General features: G+C 41.0%; 1 protein-coding gene across 8 annotated transcripts in view; it reads right to left on the bottom strand.

Moving 5' to 3' along the window:
• Positions 1–7842: 7842 nt before the first annotated feature.
• The window catches only part of UBE3A (ubiquitin protein ligase E3A), a 57520-nt gene continuing 47235 nt past the window's right edge, over positions 7843–18127 (bottom strand). For all 8 annotated transcript variants that reach the window (XM_065677631.1, XM_065677630.1, XM_065677633.1 and 5 more), the window contains 7 exons: positions 16336–16480; positions 12441–12646; positions 10506–10670; positions 9971–10126; positions 9805–9878; positions 8773–8916; positions 7843–8542 (listed from right to left, as the gene is read on the bottom strand). In XM_065677631.1, coding sequence (XP_065533703.1) covers positions 8422–8542; positions 8773–8916; positions 9805–9878; positions 9971–10126; positions 10506–10670; positions 12441–12646; positions 16336–16480 — 1011 coding nt within the window. In that variant the 3' untranslated portion in view covers positions 7843–8421. The remainder of the gene's footprint in view (positions 8543–8772; positions 8917–9804; positions 9879–9970; positions 10127–10505; positions 10671–12440; positions 12647–16335; positions 16481–18127) is intronic.

Genomic DNA, 18127 nt, shown 5'->3' with positions numbered 1-18127 from the left:
TTCACACAGGTACGGGAGCCAGCCTGTGCCAAAGGGGTAGCCATGGGGTGGGAGTCTTGGTCCAAACTGCCTGTGCTGAGTGAGACACCTGATGGGGAAGGCCAGAGGTGCTTGAACATCTGCTGCACGTGCAAAAGGAGGGCAAAGCTGGTGAAGCAGCACCACTGTGCTCCAGGTGCTGCTTGGAGCAAGCGTTTCCAGGGAAGAAGTTCTCAATTGCATGGCTGCCCCATCCCTGGCAGTGTTCAAAGCCAGGGTGGAAGGGGCTTTGAGCAACCTGGTCTAGTGGAAGGTGTCCCCCCTGCCCAAGGCAGCGGGCTTAGAACCAGATGATCTTTAAGGTCCCTTCCAACCCAAAGCATTCTATGATGCTATAAGGACCTTGAGTTATAAGCCCTGCTCCCTAACAGCAAACGATTCAAGCTGTGCTGCTCTGCAAAGTGCTTTCCCCAGCACCCCATCCTTTTTCCCTACTATTATTTTACTTTAACAGATTGTACAGTAGAAAGCTCAGCTCTGGAAAATTCAATGAGCTGGACAACAGAAATGATGGTGACAGCAAAACATCACATGCCTTTTTACAGACTCCCTTACGTCCAGGCAAGGGTTGGGGTTAGCTTAACTCTGCAGCTCATTCTGCAGAAAGAGCTCAGGATTTATTTATTTTCCCTTAAGGCATCCGCTTTACAGTTTTATTCCTGCCAAATGTTTACAACCAGACAGGGCTCTGCTTTACATTAAGGAACAAACTGGTCATTTTCCTTTCCCCCTTGAAAGCATTAGTGCTTTCTGCTTTAGTGCTTTCTCCGAGACTGTCTGTAGGTTGTTAGTTTGAAAGACACGTTCCTCTATCACTGCTGACAGCAAGGATGAGAGGGTTGCACAGGCCAAACCTAGTCCAGGTTGTCCAGCAGGGTAATACAGCCAGGCTGACTAAGGAAGAGCTGCTCTTCATCCTGAAGACTGCGGGATGACAGCGTTTTACTTGGCTTCAAAGTCCTGCAGCGCTTCCACCGACGTTTCCATCCTGGAACACACAGAAAGAATTAAACTGTTGTTTACGCAGTTTCAGAAAAACCCTTTACCTATCCCTGAGAGCAAAATGAATTATGCACTAAATGGAGCTGGCAAGTCAACAGGCAGCTGAAGCACAAGAGTCCAGCTGTGGCACCTTTCTTGGGGGAAGCCATCAATCTGGGAACATCCCTCTCCCTGCAGCCCCAGCCACAGCCCAGAGCTCAGGAAGGATGCTCCTTTACAGGGAGGTTGGGAAGCCCCACTCCCTTCCGCTCGGCCTTGGGCAGACGGGGAGGGACACACATGCAAGCCCTGAGGAGCAACCTCTGGGGCTAGAAATGGTCAGGCCTTTTGTTTCTGAAATTCAGGTTTTGCAGCCGTTTGCAGCTCACAAATGAACGCCCCTCACAGCTTCACTGTGGAGAACACAATTCTGCTGCTCTGTGTTTGCAGCCCAACCCCACTGCACCCCGGGGAGGCTGAGCAAGGAAGGGAAGACCCACGTTATTTGAGCAAAAGCAGTTTCTGCAGCCTCAGGAGCAGGACACGGGGAGGCCTCAGCTCCAAGGATGAGCACAAACATCAGCTTTAGTCCAGAAGCAGCAGCAGTTCTCAAAGAGATCATCTTTACCAGCTCTACCATTACTGCTTGGCTTCTGCTGGGAGAGCACAGGGTACACTGCCAGTGGCCACAGCTCCCATGCCATCCCTTGCCATGTTCTCCTGAAGGACAAGGTCCAGCTCTGACAGGGACCTGTCTTACCTGTAAGCTGGGGGTAGGTTACTAAAACCAGAAGTGCAGAAACGTGGAAGGAATCTACTAATGGTTACTGTTCTATTTTTCTTTCCTTAACATTTACAGTGCCTGGTATCAACCTTTCTGTAACAGGGCAACTGAAGAGAGGTGATATGGAAAACCAGGAGAGGACTACTGCATTACAGACTGATGGACAGCTTTAGGAATAGCTCATGATTTAGCAGCTTTTTGGCTGTTTTGACATGTCATTTCTTTAGTCTCCTGACAAGAGAAAACAACAAAACACAACCCCCCCCGAATCCCCTCTCCCCCCCTTCTGTTCTTACTGCCAACAGCCGTTTCCCACATCACACTGGAAGGGGTCACCCCACAGCAGCCACTGCAGCCAAGCAACCCCCCCAGGTGGGTATCACAGTGAGAGCAGCGGGCACTGCCTGCCTTCAGAGAGCAGCAGCTGAAACAGCACTGAAGGACTGCTGGGTTTGGCTCAGCTCACCTCCAGGGCTGAGGAAACCAAGGGACCATGCTGGAAAGATCTGTGCTTTCTAGGAGAATCAATGCCAGTTGCCCGCTGCAGTACAGAGGCGTCACCTGCAGAGCTGCAGTGCAGGTAATTCATGCAAGCAGCTTCCGTGGGATTCCTGCTATCTTCAATATTCAGTTGCATTTAGGCTGTTTAAAGCAAGCCTCAGGGCTGCATGTTCACAGGTGCAAGAGGCACAAGGAAGCCTCTTAACAGCAGCGACTTTGGGCACTCTGTGGCGAGGGAAATGATCCAGAGGTGAGCTTTTTAAATGGATTCAGCCTATTGAACCCCAGTGCCTCATCTCCCTGCAGTAACACCACTGCCTCTGACCACGCTTGCACGAAGGCTGGAAAAAAGCCCAGGTATAGCCATGAAAAGCTGCAGGGCTTTTCTAGGGAAGCACCTCACACCTTTCTGAACACATCACTGGCTGCCACAGCTCATTTGTCCTGTCAGCTGTGGCCGGGATTCCCCGTGCATGGTTCAGACTAGGCAGATTGACAGAGAAGCTGCCCCAGGCAAAACACCTTCAGTTCAGGGTTTCAATTGCTTTGAAAGGCTTTCACCTGCCATAACCTAACTGCACCAGCTGCAAGCACTGGCTCCGAAGGAGCATGAGCACAATGAGGGAGTGAGGAAGGAGCCATGCAGCACCTCAGGGCAGCCAGAGGCAGTTCAAACCTGGAGCAAAGAGCAGGGGTGACAAACCCATCCCAGGCAAAGGAGAAGCACCAAGCAGCTCAGCTCGCTGCCTGGGGAAGAGCAGCGGTTACAGAAGAGATGCAGAGACCTGGAGAAAGCAGGCAGGCAAGTCCCTGTCTATTGACCAGGCAACCGATTCACACTCTGGTGGCCAAAAGAGCCTGTGCCAGACTGACGGGCAACAGGGATGTCTCCAGTGGAGCATGGTCCCTGCTCCTCAGCCATCTCCAGTCGTACAGGCAGGAGCAGCAGTGGACAGCACAGCAGTTACCTGCTCCGTGTGGGTTTCAGTCCAACAGGGCTCCATCCTCACTTGTGCAGGGGAGAAAACAAAATGGCAGAAGGAACTCAGAAGGTGATGGGACCAAGCGGTGCTGCCGCTGGCCACTGGGAGAGTCCAGAGGCTGCAACCACTCCTGGGACGTGCCCAGAGGAAGCGTGAAAACAGGAGAATACGGCTGCTGGAGGCTCCCCCCTTGCAGATGCTGCTGAGACAGCTCCGTTTTTCCACCTGCAGCCCTGCAGCAGAGGCTGAGGTTCAGGGGCAGATCCCTGTTGCTTCTTGCAGCTCTAGCGTCTCCCTTTGCACCTGCTGGTCTGTAGGAGGACACAGCAGCTGTGTGCTGGCTCCAAGCCACCCATTGTCCCTTCAAGAGAAGCCAAGGGCACAGAAGAGAAGGGACTAAAACCATCCTCTGAAGGTGGTAACAGCAGCAGTGTGTCGTCCCAGAAAGAGTCCCAAACCCAGGAAGCCTTTCCTAGGGCTGGGACACCAAGGCCTCTCTTCTCCAAAAGCAAAGCCAGCAAGGAACAGGCTTGGATGAGTCCAACTGTTTGGCCAAAAAGCTGCAGGTTTAGAAGAGGTTTGCCCCTGAGAGGCCCAAGCACTGCCACTGGAAATGAGCTCTAGCCCAGGAGGAGTGCTCACACCTGGGCTGGGTGATGGCCATTGAGCTGGAGCCTGGCAAGGGCAGAGCCCAGTGGCTGCAGCCCTGCTTCAAGGCAGCTGACAGCCATTTTGTATATCCATTGGGGAGTTTAGTTTGGGAATGTGAGACTCTCCCTGGAGAGATTCAAGCTGAAAAATCCTGGCCCAAGAGCAGTCCTTATCAGATCCTTGTAAGGAAGCCTGTACTGTGTTTTGAGAAGGTATCCCTGTTGGTGAGGCCAGAATGTCACCTGCTTTATGTTAGGTGACTTGCTACAAAGTGCAGGGATTCCTCATGTGCAGATGACCATTAAGAACTTAAACAAGTAAGTAAAATCAATGTCCACAGCACAAGCAATGTTATTCTTCTGAAAACATCTATGGAACATTCTAATGAGGAGCTTCCCATTTTTATTAAAATCAATTATATTAGGAAATAATGAACCCCCCTTAATTGCATCATATGAGCTCACCTGACCTTTACACATTGCTGCTCAAACACTGAGTGTCTGCAACAGAAAATAACTAAATCAAGCCTAGCAGCACATAAGGTATGGCATCTCAAAACACAGAACAGAAATGTTCAACTTGTTGCCATTGACAAACAGTTACTCATGAGCATTGCTGCTCACACTGTGGTACTACACGGGTCTGGAAGCAAAAGGATGCAGTGGAAAAACAGATTTAAGGGATTTTCTCTGTAGGTGACTCCCCCCCACCCCCGGCACAGCAGAAATGCACACCAGAGCTTTCACTGACATTAAGCAGAAGGGCCTCACGTCAGCTTTGCACATGACAACAGTTCAGGCACAAACCAAGCTGCTGGGTTTTATCTTCACCTGACATTGCTCAGTTCTAGTTGTCAGCCAAGCCTGTACGAGCCATAGCATCCCTGCACAAGTAGTTTGTAGTTTAGCTGTGCTGTGGGTCCTCCCAAAGGCAGGAGCCAACTCCAGTGATCACTGTCTGACTTTCAGTCAGCTGCGCTTTTGTTTTTAAGCCTCAAAACTATGCACAAACCTACCCAGGAAGGTAACGTAGCAGTTCCTAAGGCTATTTTATTATCCTAAAATAGAGTAACTATTCCTGCCCCTCTACCTGCGTCTCCAGTGTCCTTGTCTCTTAAGAAATTTCCAAACACAAAAGCCCCTGAAGCAGGATACATATTGAGCACAGACATCCATAAACACAAGCTGACTTCAGTTATTTGTCAGGACCACTGGGTGTATCCTACAAATACTGCAGAACAGAACAAACCCATGCTGGTGTATCTCAACATAGCACCCTCTGCCATTAAAACCACCTTCCCACACCCCGTCTTCCCAAGATCCTTTACAAGGCTCCTTTCAGTTAAGGAAATAAAACCAAGCACATCTCTGCTTCCTTCATCTTCCCTAGCCATTGTCAATCAGGATGTTTTCCAACTGCTTCTCTTCCCACCTAGTTACTTATTCTGCTGACCCATCCCCTCCTCTCCCATCTCATCCCTCCACTTGCTCCCCACAACCATCCAACACAAGTGACTCCACCAGCCAAGCCCAGCTCCCACCCCATACACCAGCCACTGCAGAAGAGGACTGATGTTTCATACAGTACAGTTCAGAGAAACAGGAATTTGCATCCAAGTGAAATATGTTTTTATGAGAAAAATAAAATGAAAAAATGGATTGTGTCACATGAGACAATGCTGAGATGCCCAAAACTTTTCCTTGTTAACAAATTAAGGACACCCTGAAAAGAGAGCACCAGCACACTGGCATCACAGTGCTACCTTGGATGAGGAGCCTTATGTCTCACCTGAAAGAGGTATTTCAGTTCACCTACATTTCCAAGGTCAGCTTTGTAGACCTAAAGTTTGCTAAATGCTGCTGAAAGACTATTAGAGACTATGAGACAGTTACAGATATTCCAGGTGTGCCTGGAGAAAAAAAGAACTCAAAATGGCATTTTCCCCAGTATGACAAACATTCCAAGCAGCAGAAGACTGACTGGAACTTCTGTAGGGCAGGAGAGCAGCCTGCAGCTACAAGACTTCAAGATTTATTTACTTTAAACCTTATTAGCTGCTGCAGCTGGACAAGCACATCTGTAACACCACTAAGGACATAAGGTTTTGATACAGTGGCATTTGGGGGGAGGCAGTATGTATTTAAACAGGAAATCTGTCAATATGAAGTCCTTATATCTTACCTGAAAATGATTCCTTGAAAAACAGCTTATACTTTTAAAGGCAGATACAATTATGTATTATTTTAATCTTAATGCTAAAGGAAGATAGACAAAGCATATTCACAATGTCAACACTTGGAATACTCTGTATTGCTATCCAGTGATGCTGTCTGCCCTGGTTTTGGGTCTGTTTGAAAAAAAAAAACCCAACATGAATTTTATCCACTTGTTAGCTGGGTATAACCACCATCCATAGCTATATCAGAATAAGACAAGTTATAGGGACACAGCTCAACAGCATTAGGCTATTGATGTAGTACATACCACACAGCAGTATCATGATGGGGTTCATACTTGTCACAAAACACCTCAAGGCACTTGGCAAATCTTGTTCTTGCCACAAAGCCTGAAGGAATCTGCAGGCACTGTTATCAGCTTCCCTACCCAGAGGCTGGTATATCTTGTTTTCCTCTCAAAGGACATGAAATAAGATGAACATCCAGGACAGCATGCCATACCTGCCACCTCCAGCTCAAACACCAGAAGACAGCCAGCACCAATCCTTCTCCAGCGAGGTTCAGTCCCTGTGTTCAGGTCATCTTGGATATGAGAAGGGAACATCACTGGACCCGACATCACTACAGTTCACCTCTGGAGAGATTTCCGTACCTGTAACCCTCAACTTATGCTGTACTACGTTTTCTAATCAAATAATGTAATATCCAATTCATCAAAGTAAGGAAGTCACTTGTTTTCTTTTTCACTGAACCGTGGTGAAAAAAGGTCACTGTTTTATTCAGCATCAGTCACATAACAGTTGTCTGTTTCTATTACTAGAAAGAATTTATTAAAATAGTCCTGAAAGACAGCTTTTCTTTCTCCAATGATTTCAAAACTATGCCTTTTAATGCCAATTCCACACAGTCATGGGATTGATCGGTAGTAGTCAGTTATAAGCAATTGTCAAGGCACAAGCTCAGCTCTGCACATCCGCTGCAGCTTGCATTGGAAAAAAAGAGATATGCCAGTTACATCCTCACTTAAAAATGCATAATCCCTTTGTCATACATTGCAACAGGAGAAATTAACATTAAACACAGACTACGAAAGGTAAAGGATTTATTTCTGATATGATTTGTAGAGTTAAATTAAAAACCTACTGAATACTTTATGTAGTAGATGAACATAACCTTAGTACTTACTTTCTAACAGTTTAATTAATGGTTGGAAGTGTACAATATGAAGTAGGCCTTACGTTTAATATTGTTCAATTTTGCTTATTGTTAGATGAGATTAAAATACAGTAGCCATCCCTTTAGATTATGTTGCAACACTGATCATGTGCCTTGATAAGTAGGAACAATAAGTCATTAAATAAACGGTGATGACATAACATGTAGGGAAGACTTTGGATTGTCTATTTAAAATGTCAACGTAATAGGCAATTAAGAATAAAACTTCATTTTAAGTGCACTTCCACATGCTTTGTTTATAATAAAGCAAAAACTTCCTATCTTTTTTCCAAACACTTCACGCCCTACTCTAAAGCTGTTCGGTTGAAAATGCACTTTCCCCAGTAAACATCTTTTTTTAAAAAAGTAACTAAAATTTCTACCCTTTCTTATGCTAAGAAATGTTTCCTAATTAAAAACACAGTTTATTACAACACATGTGTAGGCAACATATAGTGAAATGAGATTTAATTGTTGTGCTGTGACTAAAGTAAAGTTCTCAAGGCTGCAATTTAACATTCCAAGTTCTCCCTTCCGTCTTTATTGATTCTTAAGATTTTGCACAGAAACTCTTTGGGGGCTAGAACAGCAGTAATTGCATCACACTGTTTTCCAAGACTTCAAGTTTCAAAAGCAAACTCTTCAAAAAGTACAGTTCTTGATTTGATTAGATACAGGGACAAAAATATAGCACATACTTGAAGGTTACATGGTCTACAAATGATGGCAATATTTTCCTTGGGAGAGTACAGTTTGTTTTCTTGTAAATACTCAAAAAGGCTCAACTTCAAGCAGTAATAAACACAAGCAAAAGTGATTTAACCCTTAAAATAAATATTCAGGAAAACCTCTCTGTACATACAAGTGAAAGAATATGTAACACTTTCACGCTAAAAGAAAAAATAAAGATTTTGTTCATATAAGCAGCTGAAATCTGCTGTTCCAGCCCAATGTCCCCGGTAAAGAAGGGAGGCACAAACACAGGTGACTACTGTAGCTCACTATCTTATGGCCTTTTTAGACAGGGACATCATCACCATCATTTTTTAATCCCTTTTTTTATATATTTTTTTCTATTTTGTTATATTCGTTACAGCATGCCAAATCCTTTGGCATATGTGATGGCCTTCAATAATCTCTCCTTAAGCTTTTCCTTGCTCGAGTACTCCGGAAGCAAAAGTACATTAAAGCATGTGTGAGATGTAGGTAACCTGTGGGGAAAACAAAGGAAAAAAAAAAAAAAAGAATTCAGATCTGGGAACATGCAGTACCTGCAAAGAAACACATCGCTCTTTCACACATCCAAAATAATGAATTTAAAGAGAATCCACTTTGCTTAAAGATTCAACTGTCTGGATTTAACCGAGTTAACTTAAAAGCAAAGAATTTGCTTCCATTTATAAACAAATAAGAAAAATGTAGATTTTTTTTTTTCTTTTACCTCTCTGTATCTGGGCCATTTTTGGCTATGATCATCTTTAACTTTCCAAGTCCTCCCACAGGGGCTCTGTCTGTGCCCGTTGTAAACTGTAAGAATAGCCTTTTCTGTTCATCTGTAAATGAATGGACAATTTCCCAGAATTCCCTATGAAGGAAGAAATCAAGAAGTGAACTGAAATCTGGTATAAATGAGACTCTTTGAATGAACTTTGAATGTTTAGTAATCCTTATCAATCCTAACAGCAAGTCTGCAAGTTGCATTCATAAACCAAACCAGTAACTTCCTTACCAATAAATGAGATTCAGAAGTAGAAATCAGAATTATTACCAAAACACTGCAGTTTAACTCTTTTTAAATGTTAATTTGGGTGATAAATGAAGAATATTTCAAGATCACTTAATTTAGGATTCCCATTTCCTAAGGAATTATACTGGTTCCACTACAACGTCCATTTCTACCACCATCTGAAACACTACAGTAAACAAACACAGCTGCTGTCAAGGTCTTCTACCCTAGCAAGAATTAGTTAAGTAGCTGCCAAAGTCTAGAGCACTCAAGATGCATGCTTCCCTAACCCTTGTCTTCAGAGTTCTCTACTCAAAGGCAACAAGAAAGTAGAAACATTAAAAACACTGAATTTACCTAATTTCTAATTAGAGCAGAACAGTCTACACATGCAACCTATCCAAACAGTTCAGTGTGATTTCATTTTTTTTTTTTAAACAGCAGCAAAGCAATGGTTATTTACTGAAACAGCCCTCTCTATACTGGGGATTATTTAACTGTATGGTATGAGAGACAAAAAAAAAAAAGGAAAAATCCCTCTTAATCTTTACCAAAGTTCACTGGAAGCTAAAGACAATAGTTACAACTATGTGCTCTTTCCTAATGACAGTACTTGAGGAAAGCAGAGTTATACATCAGACACTTGAATCTCCAGCACTACAAAAATACTACATCTTACAATACTATGAAGAAACAGCCATGTCGAGTGCTTTTTATCTTTCAGAAATCAGAAAAAAAATAACTTGCCTAATAATAAGAGAGTCTCTGGTATAGCCACCATCATATTCTGTAGTTTCTTCTAGTGCTTGAAAATCTAAATTCTGTAAGAAGATGACATTTTTTAAAATGACCACTAGTTAGGTACTTAGGATCAAAAAAGCTCCACTTTCTGGTGTACATTCAGGATTCTTACCCTACTTCCACATATAAGTAATTCAATTTCCTCTGGTCTAAATAAATATTTCAAAGGAGATTCATTGGTCACCATGTGGAATCCTCTCCGAAAGGCCTTGAACTGCTTTTCTACTGATTTATTGAGTATATAGTCAGCATACAGATTGACAAATTCCTGTAAGGAAACAATCCCCAAAAAAAACCTTAGTACTTTGACACATGCCACTCGAAGTATCTCCCAAAAGTATAAGACCCCGAAATACATGTAATTCTATGCAGGTCACCTGGGTTCAGCTTCTACTCGGCAATAACAAAGAACAAGTCTCACATATTTCTCAGACAGGTCAAACACCACATCCAGAAGCTACAAATGCATGTATTGATGCTGTCTTTAAAAGATAAGCCTTTCCTGCTTACAACTATACTGTGCTATAGCAATTAAAAAAGGCTTTTAAGCTTAAGTCAGGCGTGAGACCAAACCTTTACAGTGCTACACAATTCTGCATACATTGTCTAAAAATTACAGACTACACTGAAATGTCATTCAAGTGTACCTTTCTATTTTCATTTGTAATAGGAATTTTATCACCGTTTTCCTTTAAATCATGCATCATTGGATTGCCAAAGAGATCCGTGTGAGATATTTGAAACGTTATCATCATATCATCTTCCACGCTTCCTTCATACTCTAGCAAGTCTCTCAAACTCTGGTAAAGAACCTAGAGGAAAAAAACCAAATGTCTGTCATAAACAATTTCAGGATTTCATTGAGTAATACCAAAAGTCATAAAATCATCTGCTCAAAAAGGGTTATTGCATTCTATAACACAAGTCCCCTAAGGTCTCTCATGACAGTCCAAACAAAGGTATGTTAATCTCGGAGTTTGAAAGAACCAACAGCAGATAGTAAGGAAAGAAAAAAAGAAACATGGCAATGAATGATAAATCCCTTAGAAGAGCCTACCAGTACACAGGAATATTCCTAAATGCAATGGTCAGACCTGTAACTTAAGAGTCACTTATTATCTCTTTACTGTTCAACTCTCTTGAAACTGTATTTATTTTTGGCATCCAGAACACGTTACGCCAGTAGGTTGAACGTACACGCATTAAAATCAAAGAAAACGCTGTATCTTATATCAGCTAAACTCCAGGCAGCAAGCTTCTGTCTTCTACATCTTGATTTAAACCCCAAACGAACTAGGAAGCAATCTTGAAGTGACACAGATGGGCAGTCATTAAGGTAAGAAAACATTTATGCACAAATAAAAAAACCAAACAACTAAAATCACAAGTTAAGTCAGAATCTGCCAAGTGGTATCTGAAATTAACTGCAAGATCTTGCACTGTTCAAAGGAGTAAACAGCCTTCTTCCATGCTACGCCTCAAGAAAAGCTCAAGACTCTTTTGGAAACCAAAGGCTATGCACAAAAGGAACAATTATTTGGCTGAGGCAGAGGTGTAGGACTCAAGAATGCAAAACGAAGGAAAAGCAACAACTGAGTGCAACTGTATTTTTTATAGTGAAGTAGAAATAATAAATTTCTCCTCAATGTTTCAATTATTAAGAGTTTACATGTAAGCCTCATCCTTTCACTAAATGTATCCTTTTGATTCTTCCACAGCACCTTAAAAATACCTTGCATTGACAGTAACTGGACTTGGAACTGCTGGTGTGAGGGGTGGTGAACACCATATCCTCCATGTTCTAGCAGTTGGACTCAAAGGTCTTTTCAAACATAATTGATTTTATGATTTTACTCATCTTTGAGTAGCTTAAGATTTGCATAAGCGCTTATGAAAAGTTCCCTTTGAAGCATTTCAACTGGTATTAGCTAGCATGTGAGAAAGCTACTGGTGATTCTTAATCACGGATGAAGTAGGGCTTCACAGAGCACAGAAGCAGCTATGCAGCTATCTAAAACACACACATGGCTTAGTGCTTTTGTATAGCCACTGGCTGGGGAGAGGTAGGGAAGATGGATACTGATCACTGCTCCCAGACTACAGATATTCAGACTGCCTCATCTGTCTTTTGTTTTAAGACAAAAAACCAAAACCAAACCCTAAGTGCATCACACCTTTTTGCACATCTACTGTTACTTTGATATTTGTTGTAGAAATCTACTTCTACAAACAGATATAACCAGCCTAGTTTTAGAAGTCTCTTTGGGAAGATACTATGTATAACAGTTAACGCTTAGTAGTTCTTAGCGATACTAAACAATTTAGGCAGCATGTAAAAAAAAAAAATATAACAAAGCTTTACTGATACCCAGGCCCTATTTGTTGACTTGACAATTCCTCTTCCTCCAAGCCAGATGCAGTAAGAGATTTTATTGCTTACGAATTTATTTAAGAAATACAGAGTCTTTACACAAGTCACTGGTTATTCCACTTCTGACAGTGATCTTGTATTTGCATTAAACCTAGATTAAGTTGTTGCATGACAAATGCATCAATAAACTGAAAGAACATAATGAACTTACAGGATGAGAGTCTGCCAGATCACGAAAAGTTCCTTTTTTGCCCATTAGCTTCCTGTAGACAACCATGGGAAAATGCACGTCCAGTATACAGTTATTGTAAATAGCCAGCCCCAGTACTATGCCAATCAGTGTAAACTGACCCTCGGTTTCAAAAGAGGACGGATTAAACCAAAACAGTTTTGTAGATTCATCGTATGTGAACATCCCTGTAAGAAAAATGAAGTTGAACAATCATGGGTACATTTCAATAAAAATGACATGTAAAACATACCATTATAAACACATTTGCATTAGAATGGCTCTAAAACATGCTTAGCTTAACATTATAGTGAATTTAACGTGAAGAGAACCCTACTTACCTTAGGGTAATTTGAGCTGCTCAAAATACTGTTACTAATATTACCACTAAAAGTATGCAGGAGACCTGCGATACAACACCCTGCAATGCCCACTAAACCTGTACATGCATAGCCTTTCATCACCTTCCCTTACTGAGAAACCTGGAACACATTGTCAACATACATTGTAACTTCGATAAAAACAACAGGGCAAGAAAATACCAGTCAAAACACATATGAATGAAATAATCCTGAGGAACTCCAATTACTACAACGACAGCCCTTCCTTAAAGGCTTTTGCAGGTCAGTTCCAGCAGAGGAACAGGACTAGATGCAGCCCTATTACTGAATTGGAAGCTACGAGAACAGGGCATGGATTAACCATCACATATAATCTTAGATCCCCAACACATTTGGGTTTTGTTCGTTTAAAGGTAATTGGCAAGACCCACTGTTGCTGCAGCTATCACATACATCTGAACTTGAGGAGAAAATGTAACATGAGACTGTGTTTCACAGGAGGGGATCCAACTTTTAACAGCTTATTGCTGTTGAAAGCTAAGAGGTTTTGCTTTGTTCCCCTGTCTCCCTTCATCTGATTTTCTGCAAAGTCCACAAACTGAGTACCTTTACAGAAATCTTCAACAAATGGCTGAACTGTCACATGCCAGGAGCTACAGGGAGTGGATACAACTGTACAGACAAGAGAAGGATAAAGCCTTACCCTCTTGGCTGTAGATTAGCTGTTGTTTATGAAACCCAAGTTTGTGCATAGGCTATACACTATTTAAACGAACCCTACAGTAAAATCCATTTCCTTACTAGATACTAAAACAAGATAAATTCAAACCTCATAGACTTAAGGGGAGAGAGAGACTAGTATAGTCACAGTGACCTGTTACTTTTACAACTCAATCTCATGATTTCCAGGCAGAGCCTAAGGAAAAGTGCCCAGGCTCCTTCCTCCCAACACAACAGAATTTAGATGCACATGGTCAACAACATGAACTACATCTGCCACAAGGATTTATCTTGTCAGCTCTTAAAAGATATGCTTATTTACAGCCTATTGAGATGGTACAAACTGATTACAAAGCCACAGAGTCACAGAATTACTCCCAAGGCTAAAAATGTCACCTTCAGCCAAGAGATAAAGCCTGAATTCTCATTCAGTGTAAGGAAATGAACTGCAAACTCATTCAGGGACTGGCTATTCCCCAAAACTGAAGATTATTTATCATAGTAAGATACTAGGACAGGGCTAGCTATTAAGGGAAGCACACAAATAACAAGACTAACATCAGGTAAGGTAACCGGAAATCAGAAATGGATAAGCAACACAAACATATATAGGAGAAACATTAACAAGAACCCTGCATTCCATTTTCTGAATTGACTGAAGTAACTTCTGAATTACTGGCAAAAGAAAAGCAATTACTTGTACTTTCTGGAAGATGATGGAAGAGTTAAACAGCCAAAATAAACAACTCCAGCAAATGTCTAATAATTAAGGACTAACACCTTACCCAGACCAACATCTGGAAACACTTTAAGGTGAAATACAGCATTTTATTAATTGACCAAAACTAAGACTATAGTACATTAAAATAAAAATAAAACACCAGAATAAAATGGAAGCTGCAATAAGACAAAACCAATTGTATAGTGTTAGTTGGAATACTGTATGAAGTTATTCCTTCTTCCCTTTTACCATGGTGACTGTTGGTCCTAAGTTTAATTTTGCTGAAGTTATTACCTCCTTTGAGTAAAACTTGACAGTAGTTTAACATCAAAATACTTGAAATGTAATGACATCAAAACTTACAGGTATAAGCATGACTTCACGCATACCTATCAGATGACATTTTAAATTCCATTTAAAGGATTTCCTTAATTTTCTCTGGTAAATAAAGTTTTTATGAATCAACGAAACCCCACTTGGCATATATGGTGTATAAACTGTTAAACTGCAATGCATATTAATAGGTGCAAAAGAAGAGTATGAATGCAAGCCCCATTTTTCTGGTTTTGTACATTTATGTCAAAAGCCAATAAATACCCTCCCTGCCCCCCCCCCCCAAGTTGATATGAATACAAAAAGTATACTTACTTTTAACTTTTTTGTATTTTGAATACAGAAGTAAAATATAAATCATGCATGCACATCTAATCTATTACCCATCTTTATACACAGGGAGCATATATACACTGGCTGGATCTTAGCTGAATCAGACTTCAGTTACTAAATGGGATTATTTCAATATAGGCATCCCACGCAACTTCTGCTTAGCTAAACTCACGTAAAAAGAAAACTAATAAATGTATTTCTGATTGAAAATACACCTTTGTCAAAGTAGTGAGACTTCATTATTTTGCTATACTCCAATTTATTCCAAGTAACCTTGCTAATTCAGATGCCAATCCCTCCAAGTTAATGGTAGTTTTCAGAGTAAGACTTGCTTATGGATCTGTATTGCTTGTTATAAGAACTGGTTTGTGTACGGTTAATGGTAAGTGACAAGGTTCAGATCCTGTTACTGATTCTGGAGACTTCCTCTTCAACCTGAACAAACTGAACTTTTATGTTTATATTCATCAACTTTATAAGCTACAAAGCCAGCAGCTTTATTTTTTAAAACAGCTCAATGAACCCAAATTAACTAATGGCTACATGCTGTTGAGCTTCTTCAATGGAAGCCTTAACAGGAACTGCAATGTGTCATCATCGTTCAGAAGCTATGAAATTAGTTTAAGAACCTGGTAGGTCTCATTTCTATTCTAACACAAAGTGTTAGTAACATTTAGACATTTTAATCTTCTCAGAGCAGGAGACCAGCTGCATATTAAAATCAGTACGTCCCTGTATGTATGAAGCAGAAGCATTAGACACTGGTGCAATGAGCAAGGAGGGGAAAAGAGAAAAAAGGCAAGATGGAAATGTGACTGTTAAAACACAAATATAAAACTTTGGCTCTGATATATCAAAATCTTTTAGTTCTAAGTAACTACAATGAAATTTGACATTACTGCTACACTTTGGATTTGTACCCCTTTTAGATGAAATCATTAGAAGAACTGAGACTATCAGATGTTTTAAGCTGGAGGAAGGGGGAGGAAATAAAAACTCACCATAAGTCCTACTCTGGTTTTATTGCAGAAGCTCTTCCTCTTTGGTTTGATTACTAATTCTAGAAGCTAATCACAAAGCAGAGCGAGGAGAAAGGTGAGAGAACAAATACAGGAACCCTGCAAAGAAACCCTATACTACTGATTTATATCCAAACAGGCAGTGGTAGCTTTCACTAGCTATACACGTAGCTTTTCATCATTCCTCCTTAGGAGGATGACTGATGATAAAGACACAGTGAGCCTCAAGGGGTCAAATACTCTCATGATCACCAAGAAATCTGGAGAGCTTCAGAAAGAAGCAGCAGCAGATACAGAAAGGCACTGCACAGACATAGAACAGCCCAGGTTGGAAGGGACCTTGAAAGATCATCTGCTCCAACCTTTTATGTGAAAAATTTGATAAATTAGTAAATTCTTGTAGCACATACCAATATCTGGATTGAAGATTTCTTCCACAACCAGTTGAAAAAATTCTTTGGAAACACCTCCTTCATCTACCCCTTGCTCTCCTTCAAATTCAACATACAATTGCTTCTTCAAGTCTGCAGGATTTTCCATGGCAATCATCTCTAGCTATTGAGTGAACAGACAGAAGTATATCATTAGTAAATCTGTTTACCAGAAGAGTCAATTGAATATCAAATAATGAAATCAAAACTACCCTTTGAACCTAAGAAAGCAAGTATAAATCTCAACGGTAAAATACCAGAAACCAATAGTAATGCTAAATCACTCTAAGCCTGTATCAGAATTTGGGGATTAACACAGCAAGAAACTTACCACAGATCTCATTGTTAGCCAGTTAAGACTGTTAGCCTTCTCCATTTCTATTCTTTTAAGCACTTATTTAAAATAAGTTAGCATTGTGTTGCACAAAATTCACAGAAAACAATATGAAAACAAGATTTATTACTGGGATAATTAAATTCATCTGACAATGAAAAGAGACTGCAATCTGATCTACATGTTTGACAACAAATGGTTTTGTGAAGGGATTACACAGATATGTTTTCAGAGTGAAAGACAGAAGATAAGCCTTTGACTAGTAATTGCATCTCACAAAGAAAGAGCTGGAGAAAAAAAACCAACCCACAACAACCCCAGAAATTATAAGACACTAATATTACAGTCAAATTGGTCTCCTTTCCTCTTGACTCTAATGAAGAAGTCTCAGAAATCTCTTGCTCTTATTTCTTCAGTGCCTTTAAACAGATCAACTTCACTGCTTCCATGAAAGTGAATATTCAGTTAATGTCAAACACCAGTTATAACATCTCACAGGAAAGGACTTCATGTCTACATAAAGGCCATTACATGTCTTTCACTTTCTTACAACAAAAATGTATCCTTTCCATTAACCAAAAGTTATGCAAGAATACCTTGCAGCTGACAATATGCTGCTTAAAAGCATAAATATATTGTCTAAATCTGTGGAACATGATTATATTAAACATGTCTTTGTGGCAAAGAAGAAAATCCAACAGCAGTAAAGCACAAATAGACCTGTGCATTCCTCTACCAAGACTGTATTACTGGTGAGATTTACCTCTAATCCAGACTACTGCAACCTGTACTTATCACCAGGTGTCCTTAACACGCCGAACCACTTCTATTCCACTACCCTACCTTACCAACACACACATGCCAACACATTCTTTACACCCCAGAGCTTTACTACACAATTGTAAAGGAGAACAGGAACAGAACAGAGAGGATAAAGGTAGCAATAATCACACCATCAACTCAAAATGACACCACCGGCAAGACACATTTTCTCTCGGTAACTGCCAAATCAGCCAGCCCATGTTTCAAGCAGCACAGCAGGGGCAGATACAAGACAGTGCTAAAGGTAGCCAGCATTAACAGGTCTGGAGACTTTGAAGCTCCTCATGCAAAAAGAGGATGTGGAGAAAATTGCACTATCTGGAATTGAAAACTAATGTCAGAAGGAAACAGAGTGTAACTTCAGATCATATAAAACTCAGGTAAAAAAACCTCCAAAACCAAAACAAACAACAGGCAAACCATGAAGACCCCAATAAAGACGGCAAGTCAGATCAGTTGACTGGGACCAATACTGTTACAAGATCATCTGGAAAACAAAGTTATGTACTGAGGGAGGAGGTAGAAAGGTTGAGAGCCATTAGAGAGTGTGAAAGTGAAATAGATTGGTGGAACCACACCCTAAGGCAAGGGCAGAGGGAAGTGGTTCAACAAGAT

The sequence above is a fragment of the Lathamus discolor genome, chromosome 4 (assembly GCF_037157495.1).
Source record: "Lathamus discolor isolate bLatDis1 chromosome 4, bLatDis1.hap1, whole genome shotgun sequence".
In the NCBI taxonomy this organism is placed as follows: Eukaryota; Metazoa; Chordata; class Aves; order Psittaciformes; family Psittacidae; genus Lathamus; species Lathamus discolor.
This window is presented reverse-complemented; position numbering and strand designations above follow the sequence as displayed.